Below are 21516 nucleotides of genomic sequence, written 5' to 3'. Positions count from 1 at the left end.
CATAAATTATGGATGGAGGCTTGAAAGAAAACAGAAAATTGACTCACTGCCCCCTTTCCCAACTTGCACAAAATTTGGGCTCTGCCCTCTCGCTCACTGCTAAGCTGTTTTTCTAAGGGCTAAATTACAGACTGCCGACATCCTGGGTGTCTTGCAGCCACATCTGTTACATTATCACGAGAAGCAGCTATTACTCTGGGAAAGCAACTCTTGCTCCTTCTCCATTCAAAACTTCAACCAGCTAGTTAAAATAAAATAAGACTATTACCTTTACAACTTCATCCCGTCACTCTGTGTTCTGCTGACAGCACTTCGAGGTCTCGTGCCACTTTCTGTGCATCATAGTCTTTGCTGTCAATGTCCGCTGCCAAGGAAACCCACCTCTTACCATCTACACTTGCCTGTCCATGTTCCTTGCTCTTGCTGATATCAGGCATGTTATGGCCCAGTTTACTGGTAAACCATTCTACTATGTCCTGGTTGGTTAGTTTTGGCTGCTCTGCAAGCTTCTCAAAACCCTCCCCTTTTTGTACCTTTGCCTCTTGAAAGTGCCTTTGTAGGACGCTTTGTGTCTGATCCGTGATCAACAAGCTGTTTTGTCCATTCGGTCTTTTGTTGCTAAGACTTTGAAATTGTTCCATCCAATCCAAAGTTCCATTCTTCAGAGCAGATCTGTTGTCCTTAAACCAGCGGACAATTTCTGTACGAGCTAGCCCTGTTTGGATTTCTAGTTGGCTGTACTCCTCTGGTGAGGGCCACTGGGTTTGTGCAAACACATCTTTAAGAAGGCAGAGAGACTTGCCATCAATGGCCTCTGGACACACTGAGGATGTGAGAATGGGAAGAGGTGAGTCCCTGACTCTGCTGTCCTGCTCATGGACTCCATTCAGTGTCCCCCTTTGAAGGTGATGCTCCAGCCTTTTCGAGCCCATCGAGTTGAGCAAGGCTTGCTCTAGGTTGTCACGTAGTGCACGACGCTCCGTAAACCAGCAGTCGATTTCGTTTTTGGAGAGCCTAGTGTCCGCCACAAGGTGCTCTATCTCAGCCTGGGTCGGAAAGCTAGTCCTTTGGAAACTCTCCTCTAACTTTTTCATTTGCTCAGAGGATTTGCCTTTAACTCTCTCTAGTAGTGGAAACTGTGTGGCGACAGGCTTATGTGGTTGGCTGTCCTTTGAAGAGAAGTCTGTTTTAATCTGTTGCACTGCCTTATGGTTTCCATGGCGCTGATCGCTGAACCATTTTTTGATCTCTCCCCAGGAGAGGCCAGTCGTCTCAATGAGACGATACACTTCTTCATCATCAGGAAACTGGCACTGAGCATAGCTTGTGGTCAGCTCTCTGATCTGATCAGGGGTTTTTTCACAATCTGAAGAAAGACTTGGTGTCGGAGAGACAGACTTCGGAGTACTCTGAACGGACTGGATTATTGAAGGCCTCTTTATCTCTGGGGCAACCAGTGGTGCTGTGTGGGGCCTCTTGACACCCTGTGCTATTTGATTTGTGACTGTTAGTGCGAGAGGAGAACTGGTCGCATTTGAGCCATTGGCAACTGGTGCCAACACTAGGCCAGATTGTCCAAGGACATGGCAAGGGACGGTCTGGATAAGGGACTGTGAAGCTTTAGTGGACTGAGCTAACTGAGCAGGTAAGACAGTGAATGCTTGTTGAACAGGCTGAATCGTTCCATTGAACATTTTCTTACGTGCTTCCTCAACTTCCTCAGGAGACCAGCTGATACCTTGTTTTAGCCGTTGGGTAGTGAACCACACTTTAATTTGTTCTTCGGGGTGTTTGGAGGCTGCAGTGAGCCAAGAGAGCTCTGCTTGAGTAGGGTATGGAAACTTGTTGAAGGAGGTGATGAGGGTCAAGTTGCCATCTAACGAGGGGTTGTATTTTGAAGTGTTCAAGGGGACGGCGATTTTTGGTACTAAGTTGTAGTTAGGTGGGCGTTGCAGGGATGGCATTATATGAGAGAGGCCGTCTTTAAGAGTTGCATCTGGGATTATCACAGTCCCATTCACATTCACTGCAGTAATTTGCTTTTTCGGGAGATCTTGAGCGAGTTTGTCCAGCGGACTATCATCTTGCAACCGTAAACTGTCTGCTTTGGACTTGCCCAGCTTAACAGTAGTGGATTTGCTTGAAGGAAAAGAAGTAAAGTCCTCTCCTGACTGAGGGCTGGTTGTATCATAGATGACTGCACAGTTTGAACCTTCGATTGTCTGTTCTAGAATGGTCTGACTGTTTAGTTTGATTCTCTTGAACTTGAAGTTGCTCTCCCCGGGATGGCATTTCTCATTGTGTTCTGTTAAAGAATCAAACTTTTTTGTGTTGAAGTTACATACCGCACACAAGTAAAGTGGGTTGAGTATAACATTGGGGTGGTTGGAATCAACATGGTCTTTGAACTCGTTGAGGTTTTGTGTGGAAAAGGGACAGTATTTGCACTCGTAGCCTCCCTGGAGTTTCCTCTGTGGTCGTGTTTTCACTTCAGGTTTCTCCAGCTCTGTTGCTTCCTGAATAGAGTTCACAGAACTCTTCCTATCTGTCCAGTCCTCACTAGAAGACACATGTGATGATCCATTCTCTTCTGTACCATCCAAACAAGAATCCATGTCTTCTGGGTCATCTGCAGTCACCAAGTCATCCGGTCGGATCATGCAGGGAGTTGTAGACTTTCTTCGACTAGCCATGGTCAGGGAGTAAGACGGTACAGTGCAGGGGGACTCTGGTGATGAGCAATGGGCAGGTCTTTGTCTGGTGGAGGATCGGTAAAGGATGATTCAGCTGACTGTGAATGTCAGCTCCAATGAAAGACTTCATGAGACTTCATCCCAGACCACAGAGTCTATTTAAAACAAGAAAAGATACAAATTAAGCAGGACAGATTATCATGCATTAGAATTAAGGTATCATCTAGGTATGAAATATATGTATAACAAACACTGGGGTGCTTAAAGAGGTCAGACACAAGACAAAGATTCTCTATAAGTAGGCTTTATTCAAGATGTCAAACTACAAATAGATAAACTTGTTAATGAAACATTGGCTATAAACAAGGTATTGCCTAGCCTACAATACATGTTCCTTGCCAAGATTTTATTTTTTAAAGATTTTATATAGGCTTGAATTTGAAAAACTTGAATTGCACAGAAGAATTTTGAACAGTCCCCAAAGTCATATCAGGGATAGATGCCGAACATCAGCTGCCGTGTGCAAAGATTCACAGAAAAAAAACCATCAGTTTTGATTTTAGGATACTGCATGTTGTGTGTCTGTCGCATCTATTGTGTGACTGCCTTTAGACACTTCATGTGATAATGCAGTTTTTTAAGGTTCCTAAAATAACAGCTGAAGAATAAAAACTGTGAAAAAAAACAATAAAAAATGTGATTAGATAGATGTCTATCAACACAAAAGGTATCAGTTTTTTAACTGTTTTTTGTCACTTCAGGTGCAACACAGCTTGATTTAGTGTAAAAATCATTCACTTCATTAAAATTTAAGCTATAGCGTTAAGGCTCCTGCATGAAAGCATTTAGACACACACCCTAGTGCTGTGCATTAAATTAGAGTCATCAGCAATATGATGGTCAGTCCACATGGGAGGGGCAAAAACATCCTGTGCTAGGCCGAACTTATCCAGTCCAATAATAGCCTTCCTCAGGCCTGTGGTGCCCTCAGCAGATCTCAGTACATTGGAGACTGATTAAATATGGATGGGACCCTGAGCATCTCATATCACAGCCTCAACTCTGTGAGAGCATGAGTATAATGTAACCCTTGCTATTCTTTTTTTCTTCTTTGAGAAAACTGCCAAGGGCAAAAAAGGACAACCAAACTTTTGACATTTAATTGTTATGCAAACAGCTTTTATGGACACATACTGAAAGACAATTTAAAAAAAAGTATACCCTATTTATTATTGTTTGAACAGCAGAACAAAAAAATGATTAAAAATAGATAGTTAAAGGGTTAGTATACCCAGAAATGACATTTCTGTCATTAATTACTCACTCTCATGTCGTTCCAAACCCGTAAGACCTTCGTTTATCTTCAGAATGAATACCACTGTAGTCACGTTGACTATTTTAACAATGTCTATACTATGTCTATGGGGATTAAAAAAAAAAAAAAAAAAAACTCTCTGATTTCATCAAAAATATCTTAATTTGTGTTCGAATGACAGAAATTTGGGTTAACTAACCCTTTAACTATTCATTTTTAATAATTTTTTTGTTCTGCTGTTCAACCAATAATAAATAGGCTATAAGCCGCTACACTGAGGAAAAAAAGACTCACCTAATCCAGTCAGTACATTTACTACCGCATGAAAAATCACTAGGAAAGGACTCATGCACACTCTTTTTTGACAAAGGTTTGCAGCAAATAAAGAATGAGAAAGCATGAGACCACGTAAGTTATGATCACATAGCGTTCAATCTAAAGCCATTAAAAGAAAAAAAAAGAAAAGAAAAAAATCATTACTTGGCCTTTAGTCTCACTTGTGGTTAAGACTGTGCTAAAGTCAAATGACAAAAAACAACAAATAATATTTATTAAAAATAAATAAATATCCATTTTTCACAACCTTAGAATTTTAGAGCAAATTTTAGAATTTTAACTTAGAATTTTAGAGCAAAAAACTACTAAATGGGGATACACCAATAGGATTTTTCAGATACTTGTAACTTGCTTTCTTATTTGAACTTTTGTCATTAAAGCTGCTGTCTGTAACTTTTTTGGTTAAAAATTATTATTAATTAATTTTTGAGCAAGTACATAATCAGCCAGTGTTCAGAACTATCTCCTTACCTTAGGCCGGTTCACATCGGTAAGCTTGTAATAATGTTTCGGGTGGTAATGGTGGGTTTACGCAGGAAGTTCGAGCATGCCGCCGTTCGTCTATGTGTCATTACGTCACATCTGTTTACATAAAGAACGAGTCCCAGCTAGTGGGCTATATCATGTGAGGATGCTGCAGGTGGCAGATCATTTATAGCATTTTCTCACAGCAGCTGGAATAATAATTAAACTTATCATTTTGATGGTGGATTGTATGGTATGACAAATAGACAATTGGAGATTAGACTGTACAGAAATTGAAATTTACAGATAACACTAATGCACACTAAATACACATAGTCACGCAATGCTGATGTTAACATTAACAATTTGAGAACAAAGTATAACAATTTGTATGGTTTGATGTGATATGAGCTAAGACAGTGGTTCCCAAACCTGTTCATGGATCCAATATACTGATACACAGGCATTTTATTTCTCATTTAAATCTCATTAATGACACAGAGTAGCAAGTGGGTATATTATGCTGCTATCTCTTTAAGACCAAACGCACAGATCCATTATACTGATACACATGCGGTTTACACCCAACTGTTTACTTTCACTTGAGACATAACTGGCTGTGTTTACATAAATACATCCTTTACACGACAGACATTGACATAATTGCGTGTGCATTTGACCATTTAAGTGCAATAAGACGTGAAAGAGAACTGAATTTTCAGTCAGCGCGTGCAGAGTTCTTTTTTTACTGCTTATTGTTTTAAATAACGCTTTTTAAACATTGAGCACGTCCAAATTCGCGACTGCTTTCTGAGAGAGGCAGCATTCTGTACGCACATTTTAGCAGTGTACCGGTTCAGCACGAGCACTGCACCTCTTTTTCAGGATATATTGTGCTATACATTTGTGATAGTGATATATATTTACATATCGCGATATACACGATATAGCAAAATCTCTAACAACAGACATTTTATACCGTGGTAGTGATATATATCGTCATACTGCCCAGCCCTAATCTCTACTACTACCTTTGACAGTGGTGTTCAGCATGAACTACAGTTTCTGTAAAACTCTACTGTTTGTCACAAAACTGATATTGGTTCACATGCATTGACATGCATGTTTCTAGGAGAGGATGTTGCTGCGGAGCCGCTGTGAAGGGGCGGAGACTGAGCTCTGTTAATACTGTGGAGCACAGTGGGGGGGGGGGGACTGAATTTGGGATTGAGGCAGAATTAATTTAAATCTCATCAAATGGGGCTGTAGAAGCCTGCAGCATTGCACAGATGTACACCGAGTGCTATTTTTCATGACAATACTGACAAAAAATGTTGAGTGCAATTTGTACAGATCACATCCCCTTCTACAATTTTAGACTCAATATGTGGCCACTACTGACTCCTTTTGAATATTAGGATGAGGTCTCTGAAAACACAGCAGGATTGATACCTGATGCTGAACAATATATTATTCAATCAACAGTAGGGCCATAGATTCTATTTCAAGCCTGAGGTAATAAGAACTAAAATTGTTTAAGAGAGAAAAAATTAGTTTGTCCAAATGAGGATGAATGTGGGTGCATGTGAGAATCAAGTAGTTTTACAGTAGGAGAATGACACAGAGCTCAGAGCAAAGTCCTTTGGGTAGGTGTCCAGGCTTTCAGTGTTTTGGGGTACCAAGGGACAGGCCTTGAAAAAGCTGGACTCATGCGTTGCTATGGAAACGGCCCAGCAGCAGGTGGGAGGGATTTTCACCACAGAGATCCAGATGAGGAACGTTCCGCATTCCTATTTTTGGCTGAGCCTGTTCTTTCGGGGTGAAACCCACACTAAGAGAATGTATTCATCCTATTAATTCGAGATTTGTATTTTTGTGTAGGCTATATGCTGATACAATTTTCATGAATCAGCACGAGTGGGTGCATTAATTATGCTTATTGAGAGGAAGCAAAAATAAACTTAAAAAACCAACGCTAACATGTGCATCTTGTTGATACTGAAAACACAGAAACAAAAATCAATGTCTCGTCCCAATAAATGTCTAATTTTCTGACACTTTCCACAAATAGATTATTAAGAAAATGATTGGTGAAAGGGGGTGCTTAACCTTTTTTTTTTTTTTGGTAACTGTGTCAACCTCACAAACTCAGTCAGAAAAAACTATAAGAATATTTTATTTTCTGATCGTTTAATAAAGACTGCAACTTTTTCAACTCTGTTACAAAAATGTGTCTACAGTTCCCCCCTTCGTTCATCTTCGGAACACAAATTAAGATATTTTTGATGAAATCTGATGGCTCAGTGAGGCCTCTATGGAGAGCAAATCCACCGAACCTCTCAAGGTCCATAAAGGTACTAAAAACACATTTAAAACAGTTCATGTGAGTACAGTGGTTCTACCTTAATATTATAAAGCGATGAGAATACTTTTTGTGCGCCAAAAAAACCCCCCCAAAATAACGACTTTTCAACAGTATCTACTGATGGCCGATTTCAAAACACTGCTTCTGAGCTTTACGAATCTTTTTTTTCAAATTCGCGATTCGGATCACATATCAAATGGCTAAAACTGCTGAAATCACGTGACTTTGGCGCTCCGAACCAGAGATTCGATTCGTAAAGCTCAGAAGCAGTGTTTTGAAATCAGCCATCTCTAGATATTCTTGAAAAGTCATTATTTAGTTTTTTGGCGCTCAAAAAGTATTCTCATCGCTTTATAATATTACAGTAGAACAACTGTACTCGCATGAACCGTTTTAAATATGTTTTTAGTACGTTTATGGACCTTGAGAGGTTCGGTGGCTTTGCTCTCAATAGAGGCCTCAGTGAGCCATTGGATTTCATCAAAAATATCTTCATTTGTGTTCCAAAGATGAACAAAGGTCTTACGGGTGTAGAACGACATGAGGGTGAGTAATAAATGACATTATTTTCATTTTTGAGTGAACTAACTTTTGAAATTGTGCCGTTACTCAGTAGGGACTAATATGTTTGGGACCAAAACCAATCATGCAATAACAGGGCTGCACACAAAATATGGGATACAGCTAAATATTATGCATTTATGAATTATAATAATTTACTGATTAAAAAAGCTTTGATTTTGCTTTAAATTAATTTAATTTATGATTATGACATAATGACATAGTTGTATGCTTTTAATTGTTGGATACAGTTAAAGGCCTAAATCATTATTTGTACAGACATTTGATTCATTTAAAACCACATACTTTTCATTTTAAATAACCTATTGTCTAACATGTCTAGAAGTTCTTACTGTAAAAAAACGTTTCCTCTGTGCTTTGAAAAAAAAGTGCTTTTGCGAGCTGAGAGGCCAAAAAAAAAAAAAAAAAAAGTAATTCAAAAGAACATGATCGGAAAACAATTACCAATAAAAACAACACAAAACAATAGACTTTTATGAGTCACAGTGCATCAGTTTGAAACTGGGCAATATTTTGCAGGGAAAACCATGCTTAATTCTGACTAAGTAACCAGAGACAGAGGGCATGACATTCCTGCTGAAGCCATCTGTAAAGGCCTGGCTGCTCAGCAGCATACAGTGTCTTCAAAAGAAACCAAATCTCTGTGGCCGACCACTAACTTATATGGCTGCTGTCCCAGAGAGTTATGAAATACTCATGGAAAGGGTCACACTGAGGATCAAGAGATCAGGGTCATGTGTGAGCACTGCGTCTATGAGCTTTGGATGAAATACTTTGTTAAATAAAACGTTAATCCAGTAACACCGGCTGGTTAACATGACTGTGTCTACACTACACTCACTGGCAAATGTTTTCTTTCAACAACATTAAACAGGTTTTAATCATTCTAAAGAGCCACTACTGATCTGATGACTTGATAACATTTATACAACACTAACAATTGCCAGTTCGGAAATGAATGGCAACATTTGTCTTCTCTGCTTTGTTTGAAATACTCCTTATAAAACAACAACAACAACAACAAAAAAGACATTTTGGCAGATTCAATGCCTCTGATATGGTCGACAACTGGTTTATCAGACTCATACCGCTGGACAATGATCACTGCTGGCATCCATCTGTGAGTTTGAGTCACAACACACAAGAGGGCTGAATAACACATATCTCACTAAGATCTAAAGCTCTGTGTGACTCCACAATGACACCAACACATTCATTTTAGGGATGAGAAGAAAACTGGGAGGTAGAAAACTGACTGCGAATGAACTCCAGTCTCTTTTTGTTTATAGCTTTCCTCATCTGATCTAATGCATTCCAACATGCTGATGTGAACAAGAAATTAAATCACAATTGTCTTGTCATGCAATGAATGCCATAGCTGACATGAGCTTTTTTTTTAGGGATGCACACAATATATTACTACTAGGGCTAGGCGATATGGCAAAAAAAAAAAAAAAAAAACACAACTCAATTTTTTCAGAATGATTGACCGATTTCGATTTTGTAATGTTTAACTAGACAACTTAAAAACTTAACTACAATATGATTCAAATAACATTCTCTTTATTAAAAAATGTTTTTCAAGAAAATATGCATGAAATATGAAGGCAAACTGTACAAACTTATAATAAACATATCCAACACAGAAATAATATGCTAAAAAAAAAGCATGGCTTTCTTAGCCAAAAAGAACATCTTTAACATTTTTACATCAGGAATTTACCGCTTATTAGACAAAAATAATTGTTTATCTGTATCAGTCATAATCTCAATATTGATCCCTAGGTCATTTGCATCTAACCGTATCTTTTTGAGTTCTTTGTGAGTGCATGTGAGGTATGAATTCACCATATATATGTCCCAATCACCCTGAATTCACCATATACACACACATACTATCTGGCAGATGTGAAAAGAGTACCTGAAAACCATACTCGAGTAAATATACAGATACCATGGAAAATTACTAAAGATGCACCAATTGACCAGCCAGGAATCGGCCAATTTTCCACGACACGGCTGGTCAGTCTCACATCTTACCGACTCCGAGCCAGTCCGTTTGGTTGCAAGCGGCACAGGCAATAGTGTCAGCTGTGCGTTCTCGCTCCGTTCTCTCTGATGGTGAGGTGGCACACACCAGCCTCCTCTCACTCACTCGTCTCATTCGCTCTGGTTAAATACTGCTTGTATTGCGCATAATTTCAGTAGCCCCTCACTGCAGAACACGAGATCCAGGGGGCGGAGATGGGTAGGTTTAGGGATATGTAAAGTGGGAGGAGTTGGATCTGGATCCAAACTCGGCCCCTGGATCTCGTGTTCTGCAGTGAGGACCATCTCACAATATGCTTCTCAGTCTCAAACATCTTGTGAGGCCCTAGTACCAAAATTACCACATTTACACAAACCACACAAAATTATGTCAAAATGCCTATTTTGGTATTAAACACTCGGTTAAACAGTCAGTTTTGGAAGCTAATTAGTTAAGAAACATAACGTAAGTTGTGTAACAGTATATTGGATCCCTGCATAAACTCTTAAAGTGACAGCAGTCTAATATTCCTGCTGCTGTCTGTCAGGTTAATAAAAGAACAAAAGACAAAGAAAAATCACACTCTGCTCTTGACTGAATTACTTTTGTAACTAATTGTAAGCATTAATCTGCATTTAATTTTTACAATGAAGATAATCCAGTGTTATTTTATTTTAATTATTTTAATTTCTGTAGTATTTCTTACCTGAATATTTTGTATACCCACTTGAAAAAAGTGTTTATTTCATATCTCTCTATTCTATTGCATTTATTTGTGTTGTTGTTTGAAGTTTGTTTATTTGTTCTTATTTTATTATGGTCTTTTTTCTTGTTTTTATGAAAATTAAATTTTACATTGCAGAAAAGTAGATTTTTTGTCTGTATATATGGTGTCAGTTATAGTTCTTGGAAAGAAAATCAGAATCGGCAAAATCAGTATCAGCAGATCACACTTACAAATAAAAAAATAATAATTAATCAGCCAAGAAAATTGCAATCGATGCATCTCTAAAAATTACTCCATTTCAAGTTACAAGTCACCAATTCCAATACTACTTAAGTAAAGGTCTTAAGGAGTATCTGATTTGAACAGTACTTAAGTACTTTACTCGTACTGGATGTGGACTCAAAGATCCACTAGTCCTCAATACCTAAGAGGCATGCCAGTGAAACAAGAAAAAAAGCTGATTTGTGAGGAAAGCAATTTATTTTCTATCGTCAAAATAAAACTAAACTTGCAAATAAAATTGCAATAAATCAAGGCTGACAACAGACTGTCTCAGTTAAGCTTAAGTGCTCAAAAAAGGCATAAGCAAACCAATATCCTTCAAACAGATAAATAAAATAATGTTAAGTAAAATGTGCTAGTCAAAGCCTACTTGCACTGGATGTGTTGGTTTTGCACTGGCAACAACCTGCTAATGCGCTCACAATCACGCAAAGTAGCATTGTTGACAAGTTTTGGTGAGTAAGGGCAAAACCAAGTGTGCCACATGAGTCCTGGAAAAGTGAAGCCAAATCGTCTCGATCGCCCCCAGGTGGCTAGAAGCAGTATAGGGCATAAACCCCGCCCTCTCCATGTAATGTAATAGGACATGAGACAAACTAAATCAAATTACACTTAAAATATTTTTTTAAAGACCATTTCTGTCATTTTAGGAAGTTTTTAATCACACTGGTGTTAGGTCAAGTGCTCGTTCTTTAAATAAGTTTGGTTTTAGTTAGTTATTTGATGCTTTAAAAACGTTAGTGTGACGTCATGATTGACAGCTGAGGTTGACAGCTTCTCTGAGTGAAGTAGTCACTTTTTCTGGATCTTCGCAAGGTGACTGGAGCTTTAACTTTAATTTCTACATTTCCATAACCGTTTATTCACACCAACATATGAGTTGTTCTGAATCTGGGCGGGACCTTGTTATCGCGGCTCAACTTCGCGCTCACTACTGCGCAGACTCAGATTCAAAGTTCACTATGTGCAGACTCAAGACGTCAGCGCCATATTGGCACACTGGCGGCTTCACTTACTATAATGGAAGAGAGTGAAGGTGCATTGTCCATCTCTTTTTTTTACAGTCTATGGGCAAAACTCACAAGATATAGTACCTTCAAAGCCCTGTAGATTGCGATATCACTTATTCTGTAGCAGAAATAAACTGCTGCAGAAAAAGTTAGGTGCCATGCAAAATATAACGAGTAATTGCATTACATATACTTATTCAAAAATGTAGTCAAGTCGAGAGTAAAAGTTGCAAATACCTTTGATACTCAGTAAAACTACAAATTAGCCAAAAAGATACTTAAGTTTAATAACTAATTACATTTACTCAAATATATACTTTACACCACTGCTATCTGGCATGCAGAAGTGTTAGTAGCTTTGTGGGAAAAACATTACAAAGCAGACAACTGAAAAATAAGCGATCTGCCTGAAAGAGTTATGATGGGGTAAATTCTTCAGCTCTGATGTTATAATTTTGCATTAAAATGGACCATCTTCACTGACTTGATCTTTCATTGGTACAAGCACATCCTAAGCTATTATCTGTCTATCTCAAAGTCTGAAATCCTCTAAAGGATGAAAACTTATTTAATTACATAGTATGACTGAATTATTCAAGTTTTATGAATGAGTTTATTGCCGCAGTACAAACATTCCTGTTATGCTCAGTTTGGACTCCATATCACTGTATCTTCATCATCATCATCACAAATCTTTTTAAAATAGCGACCCACCTGTCAATAATGGTCTTGTGTTTTAGAGCACAATATCTGTAGGTCCTATGTGTCAAGTTTTCTTTTTTACCCAGCTTCTTCTCACCTATAAAAAAAAAGAACAGTTGGATTGTTATTTAGATCTTAGAAGTTCATCTAAATGCCATCATTTTCAAAAAAGGCCTCAGAGGCACTGGTTCAAAAATAATAAACTTTCTCTCTAAACTAAGAACAGATTGAGTGACACTCCTCATGACAGATATTGTTGACTGCACACCCTTATTTTCTTTTCTCCATACCGCAAGTTACAGGTCAGTGGATTGATAAGACTGTTAACAAGCATGAACATAAACTCAACACTGTCATGTCCCTGATGGAGCAACACCATCTTTCACTTTTTTTATAACAGTTTAGCTGATCTAAAAATTATACAACAGCTCAGAAAAAAGGTGAATGTAGTTCAAGTCAGCTGAGGATTTAGACCTCAAAACGTAGCTGCCTGAATCAAACAATGCTTGCACATGCAAATAAAATAACCTTTAACACTCTTCTGTGTCTTTTGTTAGAAATTTTTATCAGTCTACTCTTCAATATTACGGTCAGTACAGTTATATGCAGTCTCTCCACTACACCTCTAAAAAGCTGGGTCACGACTGTAAAAGTAGGGCAGAATATTGGCAACAGAGTGGCTGCTCAACAGTGAGCGACTGCAAAAAGTTGAACGCTTCCCCTCGTCAGGAAAACAACCTTCTCAAACTGATTGTTTTATTTTTTTTAGTTCAAGAAGGAATCTGCTATGCTGAGGCCCATTTGCATTGAAGCCCAGTTGCGTGCGCTGCCACTCAACATGCTCGAATATATAATCATATACGAGTATGATTGCAAGATATGACATGAATATGATCATGCATAGTGATGAATCATGAATTGTTGTACTCATTATGCAGCAGTCTTATAAGAAAACAGAGCAGAATAGTATGCCGCCTTGAACTGCAACTTCAGCAAGTAGCACACTTCAATTCTGACTCTCTCTTCCAGGACATTAATACAGAAGGAAATTAATAGCTTTAGTAGTGATGACTAATAAATAACCTGGCTCCAATGTGAGGCCAGACTCCCTCACAAAGAGGCTCTGCTTTCAGTAGAGTCACCACCAGCACCGACAGAGAACACACAGCTTTCAAAGGAGCCCAGCCCACGGCTGTGACATCAGCGACTGTCGGCTTAGTCACCGACAGCACGAGCTACGAGGCAGAGGCAGCAGCAACCACCTCCTCAAAGACGTCAGCTCCTCACGAACGCGGGCAGCCATTTTGAATCCAGCCAGTCACCTGGCACAAACCGCATTTTACGCCAGAGCAACTCAAGCAGAGTTGTACTTTTGATGATAAGGGTCACTACTTTGCAAAAGTTGTCTTAGTCTTGGTTCCATGAATAAACCTTTGTAACGGGAGATGTTTCCATACTATGGCCCACAAGGTGAACGCAAGTCTATTTTTGCCAGGTGGAGTGAGATTGTTCAGTTATTTCAAAATGGCATAGATGCAGAACAAACTTGTGATGATAATAAAATTGTATCAGAATGTCCTTCAGTGAGCACAATGGGAAAAACACCTTCGAACATATAACAATAGCCGTTTCCTCATAGTGTGTATATTAAAAATGTTTAATTTTAAGCCAATTTCTAAAGTTAAGACAAATATCTACTCAGATTAATAAACAACATAATGAAGCATGGTACTAAGTGATCACTTATTTATGACTATCAATAAACCAGAGCAACCAAAGGGTTTTCCCATTTGACATTATGCTGTACACTCCAAAAAAATAACAAAAAAAAACAAAAAAAAACAAATTTACATTGTAAAATACCGTTTTCCAATGAAACAGTAATATACCATAAACACAGTGCATTCTGGGTAATATGTGTCATTTTAAGAAAAGAGGCCTATAGGCTACTTTCTCGAAAATGACAAATAATATTACCCAGAATGCATTGTAATATACAGAACGCATTGTAATATACTGAAGTAATATACTGTAAAAACAATGCATTCTGGGTAATATGTCGAACACAACAAATAATATTACCCAGAATGCATTGTAATATACAGAACGCATTGTAATATACTTAAGTAATATACTGTAAAAACAATGCATTCTGGGTAATATGTCAAAAACGACAAATAATATTACCCAGTATGCATTTTAATATACAGAACGCATTGTAATATACTGAAGTTATATACTGTAAAAAACAATGCATTTTGGGTAATATGTCGAAAACGACAAATAATATTACCCAGAATGCATTGTAATATACTGAAGTAATATACTGTAAAAATAATGCATTCTGGGTAATATGTCGAAACCGACAAATAATATTACCCAGAATGCACTGTAATATACAGAACGCATTGTAATATGCTGTAAAAACAATGCATTCTGGGTAATATGTCAAAAACGACAAATAATATTACCCAGAATGCATTGTAATATATTGAAGTAATATACTGTACTATACTGTATATAACAGTATTTTACGGTGTACATTTTTGTTTAAATAAAACATATACTGTCCATCATATGATGAAAGCATCATATGTGTATTTCGCACAGAGTAAGATTCAAAAGAAAGGAGAAATATGATCAGCTTAAGGAAAAACTATTTACATATAATGCTTTAGAGGCACCACTGAAGTTGCTGGAAGATCTAAAGATGCAGATGCCCTTCTTTCATCAATGTAACTTTATTTAAACTCAAGAAAACCCTCTGATAAAACTGCTAGTTCTTCTTCCAGTCACCCATGAAACCTTATAAAAGCTCTAAAAGTGATTTTCCAGCTACATCAGACTAGCTGAAAAAGTAGGAAAGACCTGCTGGTCATAACAAGTAAACAGCCAAGGATGACTGACAGATGGGAGATCGGTCTCTGTACATAATTTGGAATTCCATCTGACTGGACCCTGAAGCAAATATCACGTGTAGGCCGCTAGTTTTACACACTTGAATCACCTGAGACGTCATAGGAATATTCGCCGAGGTGGTTTATGATACATCAATCGCATGCTATATTAAGAATTTTACAAACAACTCAGATCGGCACTTTTTTGATTAGTATGTTCAGCTTTCATAAATGCATTTGCAGTACACAGGGTGCTATGGCCCTCAAGTAGTGTAGATGCGACAATTTTGGGAACTATCACAGATGTGAACACAGTGCTGCAATGTGGCTCGCGTCTGATGCGTGTGCCATGCAGTATGGTCGTGGAAGGCGTCACCACTGCCTACATCATACGACACCATACCGAAATCAAAGTAGTTGCGTGCCATGCTCACTTCATACAAGTGCGTGAATTAACCATTCTTAGTTGAAATAGAATTCCTATCGTGGCTCACAATGGTAAAGAGGGTTTTATTGAGGCAGAACAGACTCCAATAAAAATCACTTGGACCGACGTAACGCCATGTCGACATTGGTAGCCATATTTTGCTGCTTATTTCGACAGCAGAGAAGTAGACATGTTCTCGCGCCCATTACCGCTTAACTTTAACCATTCTATGAAACTTTCCGCAAGCCACACCAAATCACAGCGCTGGAAACGATAAAACTGAGGTTATCGGGTCAGGTCGATGCGGTTATTCTGGTGCTCACTTTCTACGATATATGCCTTGGGCAAACTAAGTTCAGCTGAAATAAACAACTGACATTAGGAGCACTTTACAGCACGTTTCAGTCAACTACTTATTGTGTGTATTCAAACACGCCCGCAACTTTAAGGTTTGTTTGCTAATTTTCCAACCGACACAAATAATTCAGCCATTCTTACCTGCCCACCACCAACGGAAAACGCTGGGATGTGAGGTTATTGACAGCTAGGGTCCAAAATTGCGTACTTTTCCACGTGTACAGCCAACAGAAGCGTACGATTGTAATGATTCTGCCGAATCCTAAAGACAACAGCCGAAAAAAATTGGCGATCACAGGGGGATCTACGCCAAAACCCACATGATCAACTACGTCAGCAGACGTATTTGCATACGATACAAGACGCCGTTCCATCCCGACTTTGGGAATGAATTCCTAAAAGCAAAAGTTTGAAAATCGCCGATGGCAAGCGCTGGCTTCGAGAGCAAGAGCAGTAGTTGACTTCGCCCCGTGCTTCCTTCTTTGAGATGATTAAACCACTGTTGTTTTGACGTCCCCTGCGTGAGTTTGGATCACAGGTCATTGAATATTAAGCACTCTGGTGAAGGCCAGTGGCTGAACGCTTTTCGCTCTCGTTCTCTCCTTTCTCCTCCCCTGTCCCCTCTCTCTCGCCCTCCCTCTTCGCATCCCCTCCCACGTTTTGCCTGTAGCCTTACGATGGTTCAGCATCAAAACAAACAGGCCAACTTGTAAAACGAGACACATGAAGAAACTCGTGCAAGAATATATAGACGTTGCTATGGAAACCTACCTTGCAGACGTTTTCTCACATAAGTTTGTGACAGCTCGCCATTCAACGATAAAAACCGAAAAGACTAAAATACTAGCAAGAGCCAAGAAAAGAGTAACAGAAAAATGGGGAAAATGCTCTCGACTGTCCTTTTGAAACCTGCGCATGCAGCAGTGGGTATGAATCCTGCTGCAGAAGCTTATGAATAATTCATTAATGAGGACCGATCCGCCAGGGTTTGGATATATTTACATACAAATAAGCAGCTAATGAATTATTAATAGATGGTTTCTTGATCTCTGTTTTTTGTCGTTCATTTTAACTTATGGACACGTTTTATTCATGACTCAGGTAGCACACCTGCACATTTAGTTGTTGCCAATATATTTAACGCCATCTACAGGCAATGTTATGTTTATTGTAGGCCTATTATTTGTGGTTTTACTACTAAATATGTGTAACCAACCAGGACAATATCTAGTAATTTTACAGAAATTTTAATTAATCCTAAAACACAACACACAATGCAATGTGAAATTGAAAATACAGGTAAAATTTTTGTAACAAAAAATAAATAAGTAAAAAAATAAATATATATATCATATTTATACAGTACATAACAGTACATTTATACAGGACTTTTTTTTTACTGTGTGGTTATTGCTGACAGAATGCAAATTGAAAGTTGTTAGTCAAATTTCCTATAAACATTGCTGTAATAATTACTATTGAAATATTATGAAAATTAATTAATGTTTTAATATTTGATTATTTATTAATGACACAATTTCTTTTATTAAAGTAATAGTTTACCCAAAAATGAAATTTCCTTTCATCATTTTCTCACCCTCTTTTTGTTTCAGAGATTTTGTGGAAAAGTTTAGCAGAATTTTAAACACTTTTTTACATATAGTGAAAGGAAAAGGTGACAAAAAATTACAAAAAGCATCATAAAAGTAGCGCATACTACTTATGCACTAAATTTCAAATCAATCAAATTCATATAACTGCTTTGTGTGAGGAATATGATTTTCCAGATTTAAAACTTTTATGATGCTTCTATGGGGCCTTTTGTCATTTTTGGAGCTTGTTCATTTTTATTATATTGGAGACATGGTGGTGAGACAGAATTTTCATTTTGGGATGAAATATCCATAATTTCACTATAAGGAGGTTGTCTTCTAGTAAAATAAAGCATGATTTTTTTCAGAGACGATTGTAGTTAAAGTGATGCATTGAGCATATTAATGAATTATAATGATAAAAACAAAAAGCACTCAGTAGAGGTTCCTATATTACATCAAATTGTGAAATATCTTTCATTCATTGTTGAATTGAAAAAAATCACTCACACACATGAACTTGGCTCTCATGTATGTGTATTGATTTGATGGGCTAGGCAAAGTCCTGTCCCCCAGGAGACAAACTGATCGAGATCAGACTTTGCCCTGCACAACTCATAACAGGAAGCAGAGTGGTGCCACACTAAAAGGTAAGTGGCGGTTCTAATATTAATAAGATTGAACAGTACCATTGTGTATTAGGTGGAAAATGTTACAATTTGACACCCTATATGAATTTTAGATCATTTCATTACTAGATAAAAATGCTGGCATACTAGTAGTAGGCCTATTTGTCTGTGCGGATTATGTCTATCATAAAAAGCATCTGTTTCAGAGTTTGTAATATTTACTTTCAATTTTCTAAATTAAGTGTGTCTATACTTAGGTTTGTTAAGAGACGCAGTATGAACACAGAGCAATCTCCCCCTCCGTACAATCCCTATTACCCTCCGCAATATCCTAATGCAACGCAGGGCAATGCTGGGCAGCCCACCGCTGGCGTGATGCCCCCCGTTGTTGTACATGTCGATATGGGGATTCCAGACAGCGCTCCCCCAGAGTACACCCAGGGCTTTGAGAACGAGAACTGCTTTTCAGATGCAGTCATAAGAAGAGGTCAGCTCTGCTCTCTTGAAATGACTTCAGTCTCTTGGTTATGATATTACAATCAGAAAGAATGCCTTTGTAGTTTTTTGGTTTTAATGTTTCTTGATGTGCTAAATAATGATTTTTGCATTTGTATTTACAAGGCAAAAATAGATTAAATATCATTCAACTTTATTTTCAAAAATTAATGAAGGACAATGTCATGTGTGTGGGACTGATCAATGCTAAAAATTTGTTTCATGTCTGCAAATGTGCTTCATGTAGGTTTCATTAGAAAAGTGTACTTGACACTTATGGTTCAACTACTAATAACTGTTGGAATCATCTGTGCTTTTCTTTTTTGGTGAGTAGACTGGTATTTATGTTGCCACACCTTCAATTAATTTAGATACAAAGAACAAATAATGATGTGCACTTAAGTGTTACTTCATTGGCTTGAGCATTTGGGAAAGAAATTCCCAAAATCATTGTATTCAGCATGGATGAATCTGATCAAAAGTGACAGCAAAGGCTTTTATTTATTTATTTAACTTTCTATTCATCAAAGAACCTGAAATAAATGTATCCCAGTTTCCACAAAAAAAAATATTAAGCAGCACAACTGATTTCAACTCTGATAATATTAAGAAATACATTATATTTAAAATATAATAAAATTGTATGGCCTCCAAACTTTTTGAACATTAGTTGTGTATATATATTATTAATACATTCATGCCAATTTTTCTTATAGGGAGACACTCAGTGACTGGGTGAAAGACACTATCTGGTTTACCTACACTATGATGTGAGCACTTCTCTTTTGTGTGTTCTGCATGTCCTAAATAATATGCATATATTGTGTCCAACTTAATATATGTTACACTGACATCTTTGTTTGCTTAAATTTCACAAGGGGTGTAACAATTGTTCTAACCATTGTGCTCATCTGTTGTGGTGACATACGTCGGAAAGTTCCCTTAAACTTCATCTTCCTAGGGCTGTTTGTAAGTAAATCACAGAACCACTTTAATTGTGGTGGACATTAAATAACATTTTTTTCAATGCTAAGTGCTGTTTTCTCACACAGACAATTACAGAGGGCCTTCTCCTTGGATCAGTGGTAGTGTGAGTAAAAAGCATCCTTGAAACAGATTTAAATGACCTTCAATTACTCAAAAAAACTGAAAAACATGTTATAGTAAGAAACTGTCATTACTTTTCAGGTACTATTCAGCAGAGGCAGTGCTCTGGGCAGTGGGTGCAACTGCTTTGGTGTCTCTCGCAATGAGTTTGTTTTCATTGCAGTCTAAAGTACGTACATTCATTACAAAACTGGAGTGACATCTGGTCATATGTACTGTATTACTAAGTATAAAATATGTAAACCTGTCTTTGCTTGTTTTAGTGGGATTTCACAGCTGCTTCAGGAAGCATATGGGCAATGGGCTGGACGCTGTTTTCATTCGCATTGCTTTGTGCAATTCTGAGATCGCAGGTAAATCCTCAACTTTCTTCTCTTATCAAAAATGTTTACTTGTTTCTATTCATTGATGCAAACTTTCATATTCCACAGTATTTGTACATCTTTTATGCATCGTTGGGAACTTTGATCTTCTCTGTGGTAAATACACTTCTTTCTAAGTCTTGCTTTATATGGTGAAGCTTTGTGGATATCTGGCCTTATGCGTTTGTATTGTGTATGTGGATGTGCAAATATATTGTATAGCACTATGTGAAGCGACCTTGAGCTGTGGAAAGGCACTATATAAATAAAACTTCTTCTTCTTCTTCTTTGTCGAAATGTAAAGATGAATAATCCTTATCTAGGCCTAGCCCTAGCAGGACTTCATGAGCCAGTCACTGTAGTGCTATGAAAGCTGACACAGTATTAATATTATGTTCTGCCAACAATCTTTTATTGTCTTAATAATACCATTTTACTGCTGTCATTATCTTAATGTCTCTCCCGTTCATTATCTATTTTAGTATCTGGTGATGGACACGCAGCTCATACTGGGAGGAAAGCACAAATACAGCATCAATCCAGAAGAGTACATCTTTGCTGCTCTGAACTTGTACCTCGATATTATCGCAATTTTCTTATTATTGCTTCAATTAATTGGACTTTGTCGTTGATGTGGTTTATAACGTTATGATTTCTGTCCCACTCATCACTTGTCTCACATAGGCTCTGGGTTTTGAGACACAATATTACCCTCATTTTTTCAAAACATGACTCCATTGTGTCTGTACCATATTATAAATTAAATATTGCATCTAAATCAGAAAAATAGCTAACATTTAAAAAAATAAAATAGCTACTGAATTAAGTAAAATAGCTAATTAAATAGTTCTGAGTATAAAGGTAAATGAAGGGCAATGTGATTAATATGCAGTAGGCTCAGGGTTTTGAGACATATTTTTACCCCCACTGTTTTATAAGCATGACTCCATCGTGTCTGTAACGTGTTGTAATAAATGTTTACTGTCATGTCTCTGTACTTTAAGTTAAATTCATTAAAGTTTCTACTGTTATCCATTCGCTATGATTTTTACTAATTTGAGAACATTAAAAATGCTTGAACACAGTATGCTAGATTAAGGGGGTGACACATCTTACCCCACTCTCCCCAATTTATAGTTATTAA

The 21516-nt window shown here is 37.7% G+C and overlaps 2 protein-coding genes across 5 annotated transcripts; one reads left to right on the top strand and one right to left on the bottom strand.

Annotated features, from left to right (window-relative positions):
• Nucleotides 1–268: 268 nt before the first annotated feature.
• zhx2a (zinc fingers and homeoboxes 2a) lies at nt 269–16804 on the bottom strand. 2 transcript variants are annotated; one of them, XM_048152986.1, is made up of 3 exons: nt 16329–16804; nt 12519–12603; nt 269–2848 (listed from the first exon to the last, which is right to left on the bottom strand). In XM_048152986.1, the coding sequence occupies exon 3, from the start codon at nt 2691–2693 to the stop codon at nt 279–281; it is 2415 nt and encodes an 804-aa protein (XP_048008943.1). In that variant the 5' UTR covers nt 2694–2848; nt 12519–12603; nt 16329–16804; the 3' UTR covers nt 269–278. The 2 variants fall into 2 exon arrangements, with proteins under 2 accessions (XP_048008943.1, XP_048008944.1); XM_048152987.1 differs by lacking the exon at nt 12519–12603 and having other exon boundaries at nt 16329–16799.
• zgc:110410 (uncharacterized protein LOC553618 homolog) lies at nt 16163–21403 on the top strand. Of its 3 annotated transcripts, none has more exons than XM_048152994.1 (11): nt 16163–16279; nt 18337–18429; nt 18666–18895; nt 19151–19229; nt 19620–19673; nt 19782–19872; nt 19956–19993; nt 20092–20179; nt 20274–20363; nt 20442–20489; nt 20855–21403. In XM_048152994.1, the coding sequence occupies exons 3-11, from the start codon at nt 18685–18687 to the stop codon at nt 21002–21004; spliced, it is 849 nt and encodes a 282-aa protein (XP_048008951.1). In that variant the 5' UTR covers nt 16163–16279; nt 18337–18429; nt 18666–18684; the 3' UTR covers nt 21005–21403. The 3 variants fall into 3 exon arrangements, with proteins under 3 accessions (XP_048008951.1, XP_048008952.1, XP_048008950.1); XM_048152995.1 differs by lacking the exon at nt 16163–16279 and adding an exon at nt 16980–17114; XM_048152993.1 differs by lacking the exon at nt 16163–16279 and having other exon boundaries at nt 17835–18429.
• Nucleotides 21404–21516: the final 113 nt, after the last annotated feature.

Source organism: Megalobrama amblycephala, linkage group LG13, assembly GCF_018812025.1.
Source record: "Megalobrama amblycephala isolate DHTTF-2021 linkage group LG13, ASM1881202v1, whole genome shotgun sequence".
In the NCBI taxonomy this organism is placed as follows: Eukaryota; Metazoa; Chordata; class Actinopteri; order Cypriniformes; family Xenocyprididae; genus Megalobrama; species Megalobrama amblycephala.
This window is presented reverse-complemented; position numbering and strand designations above follow the sequence as displayed.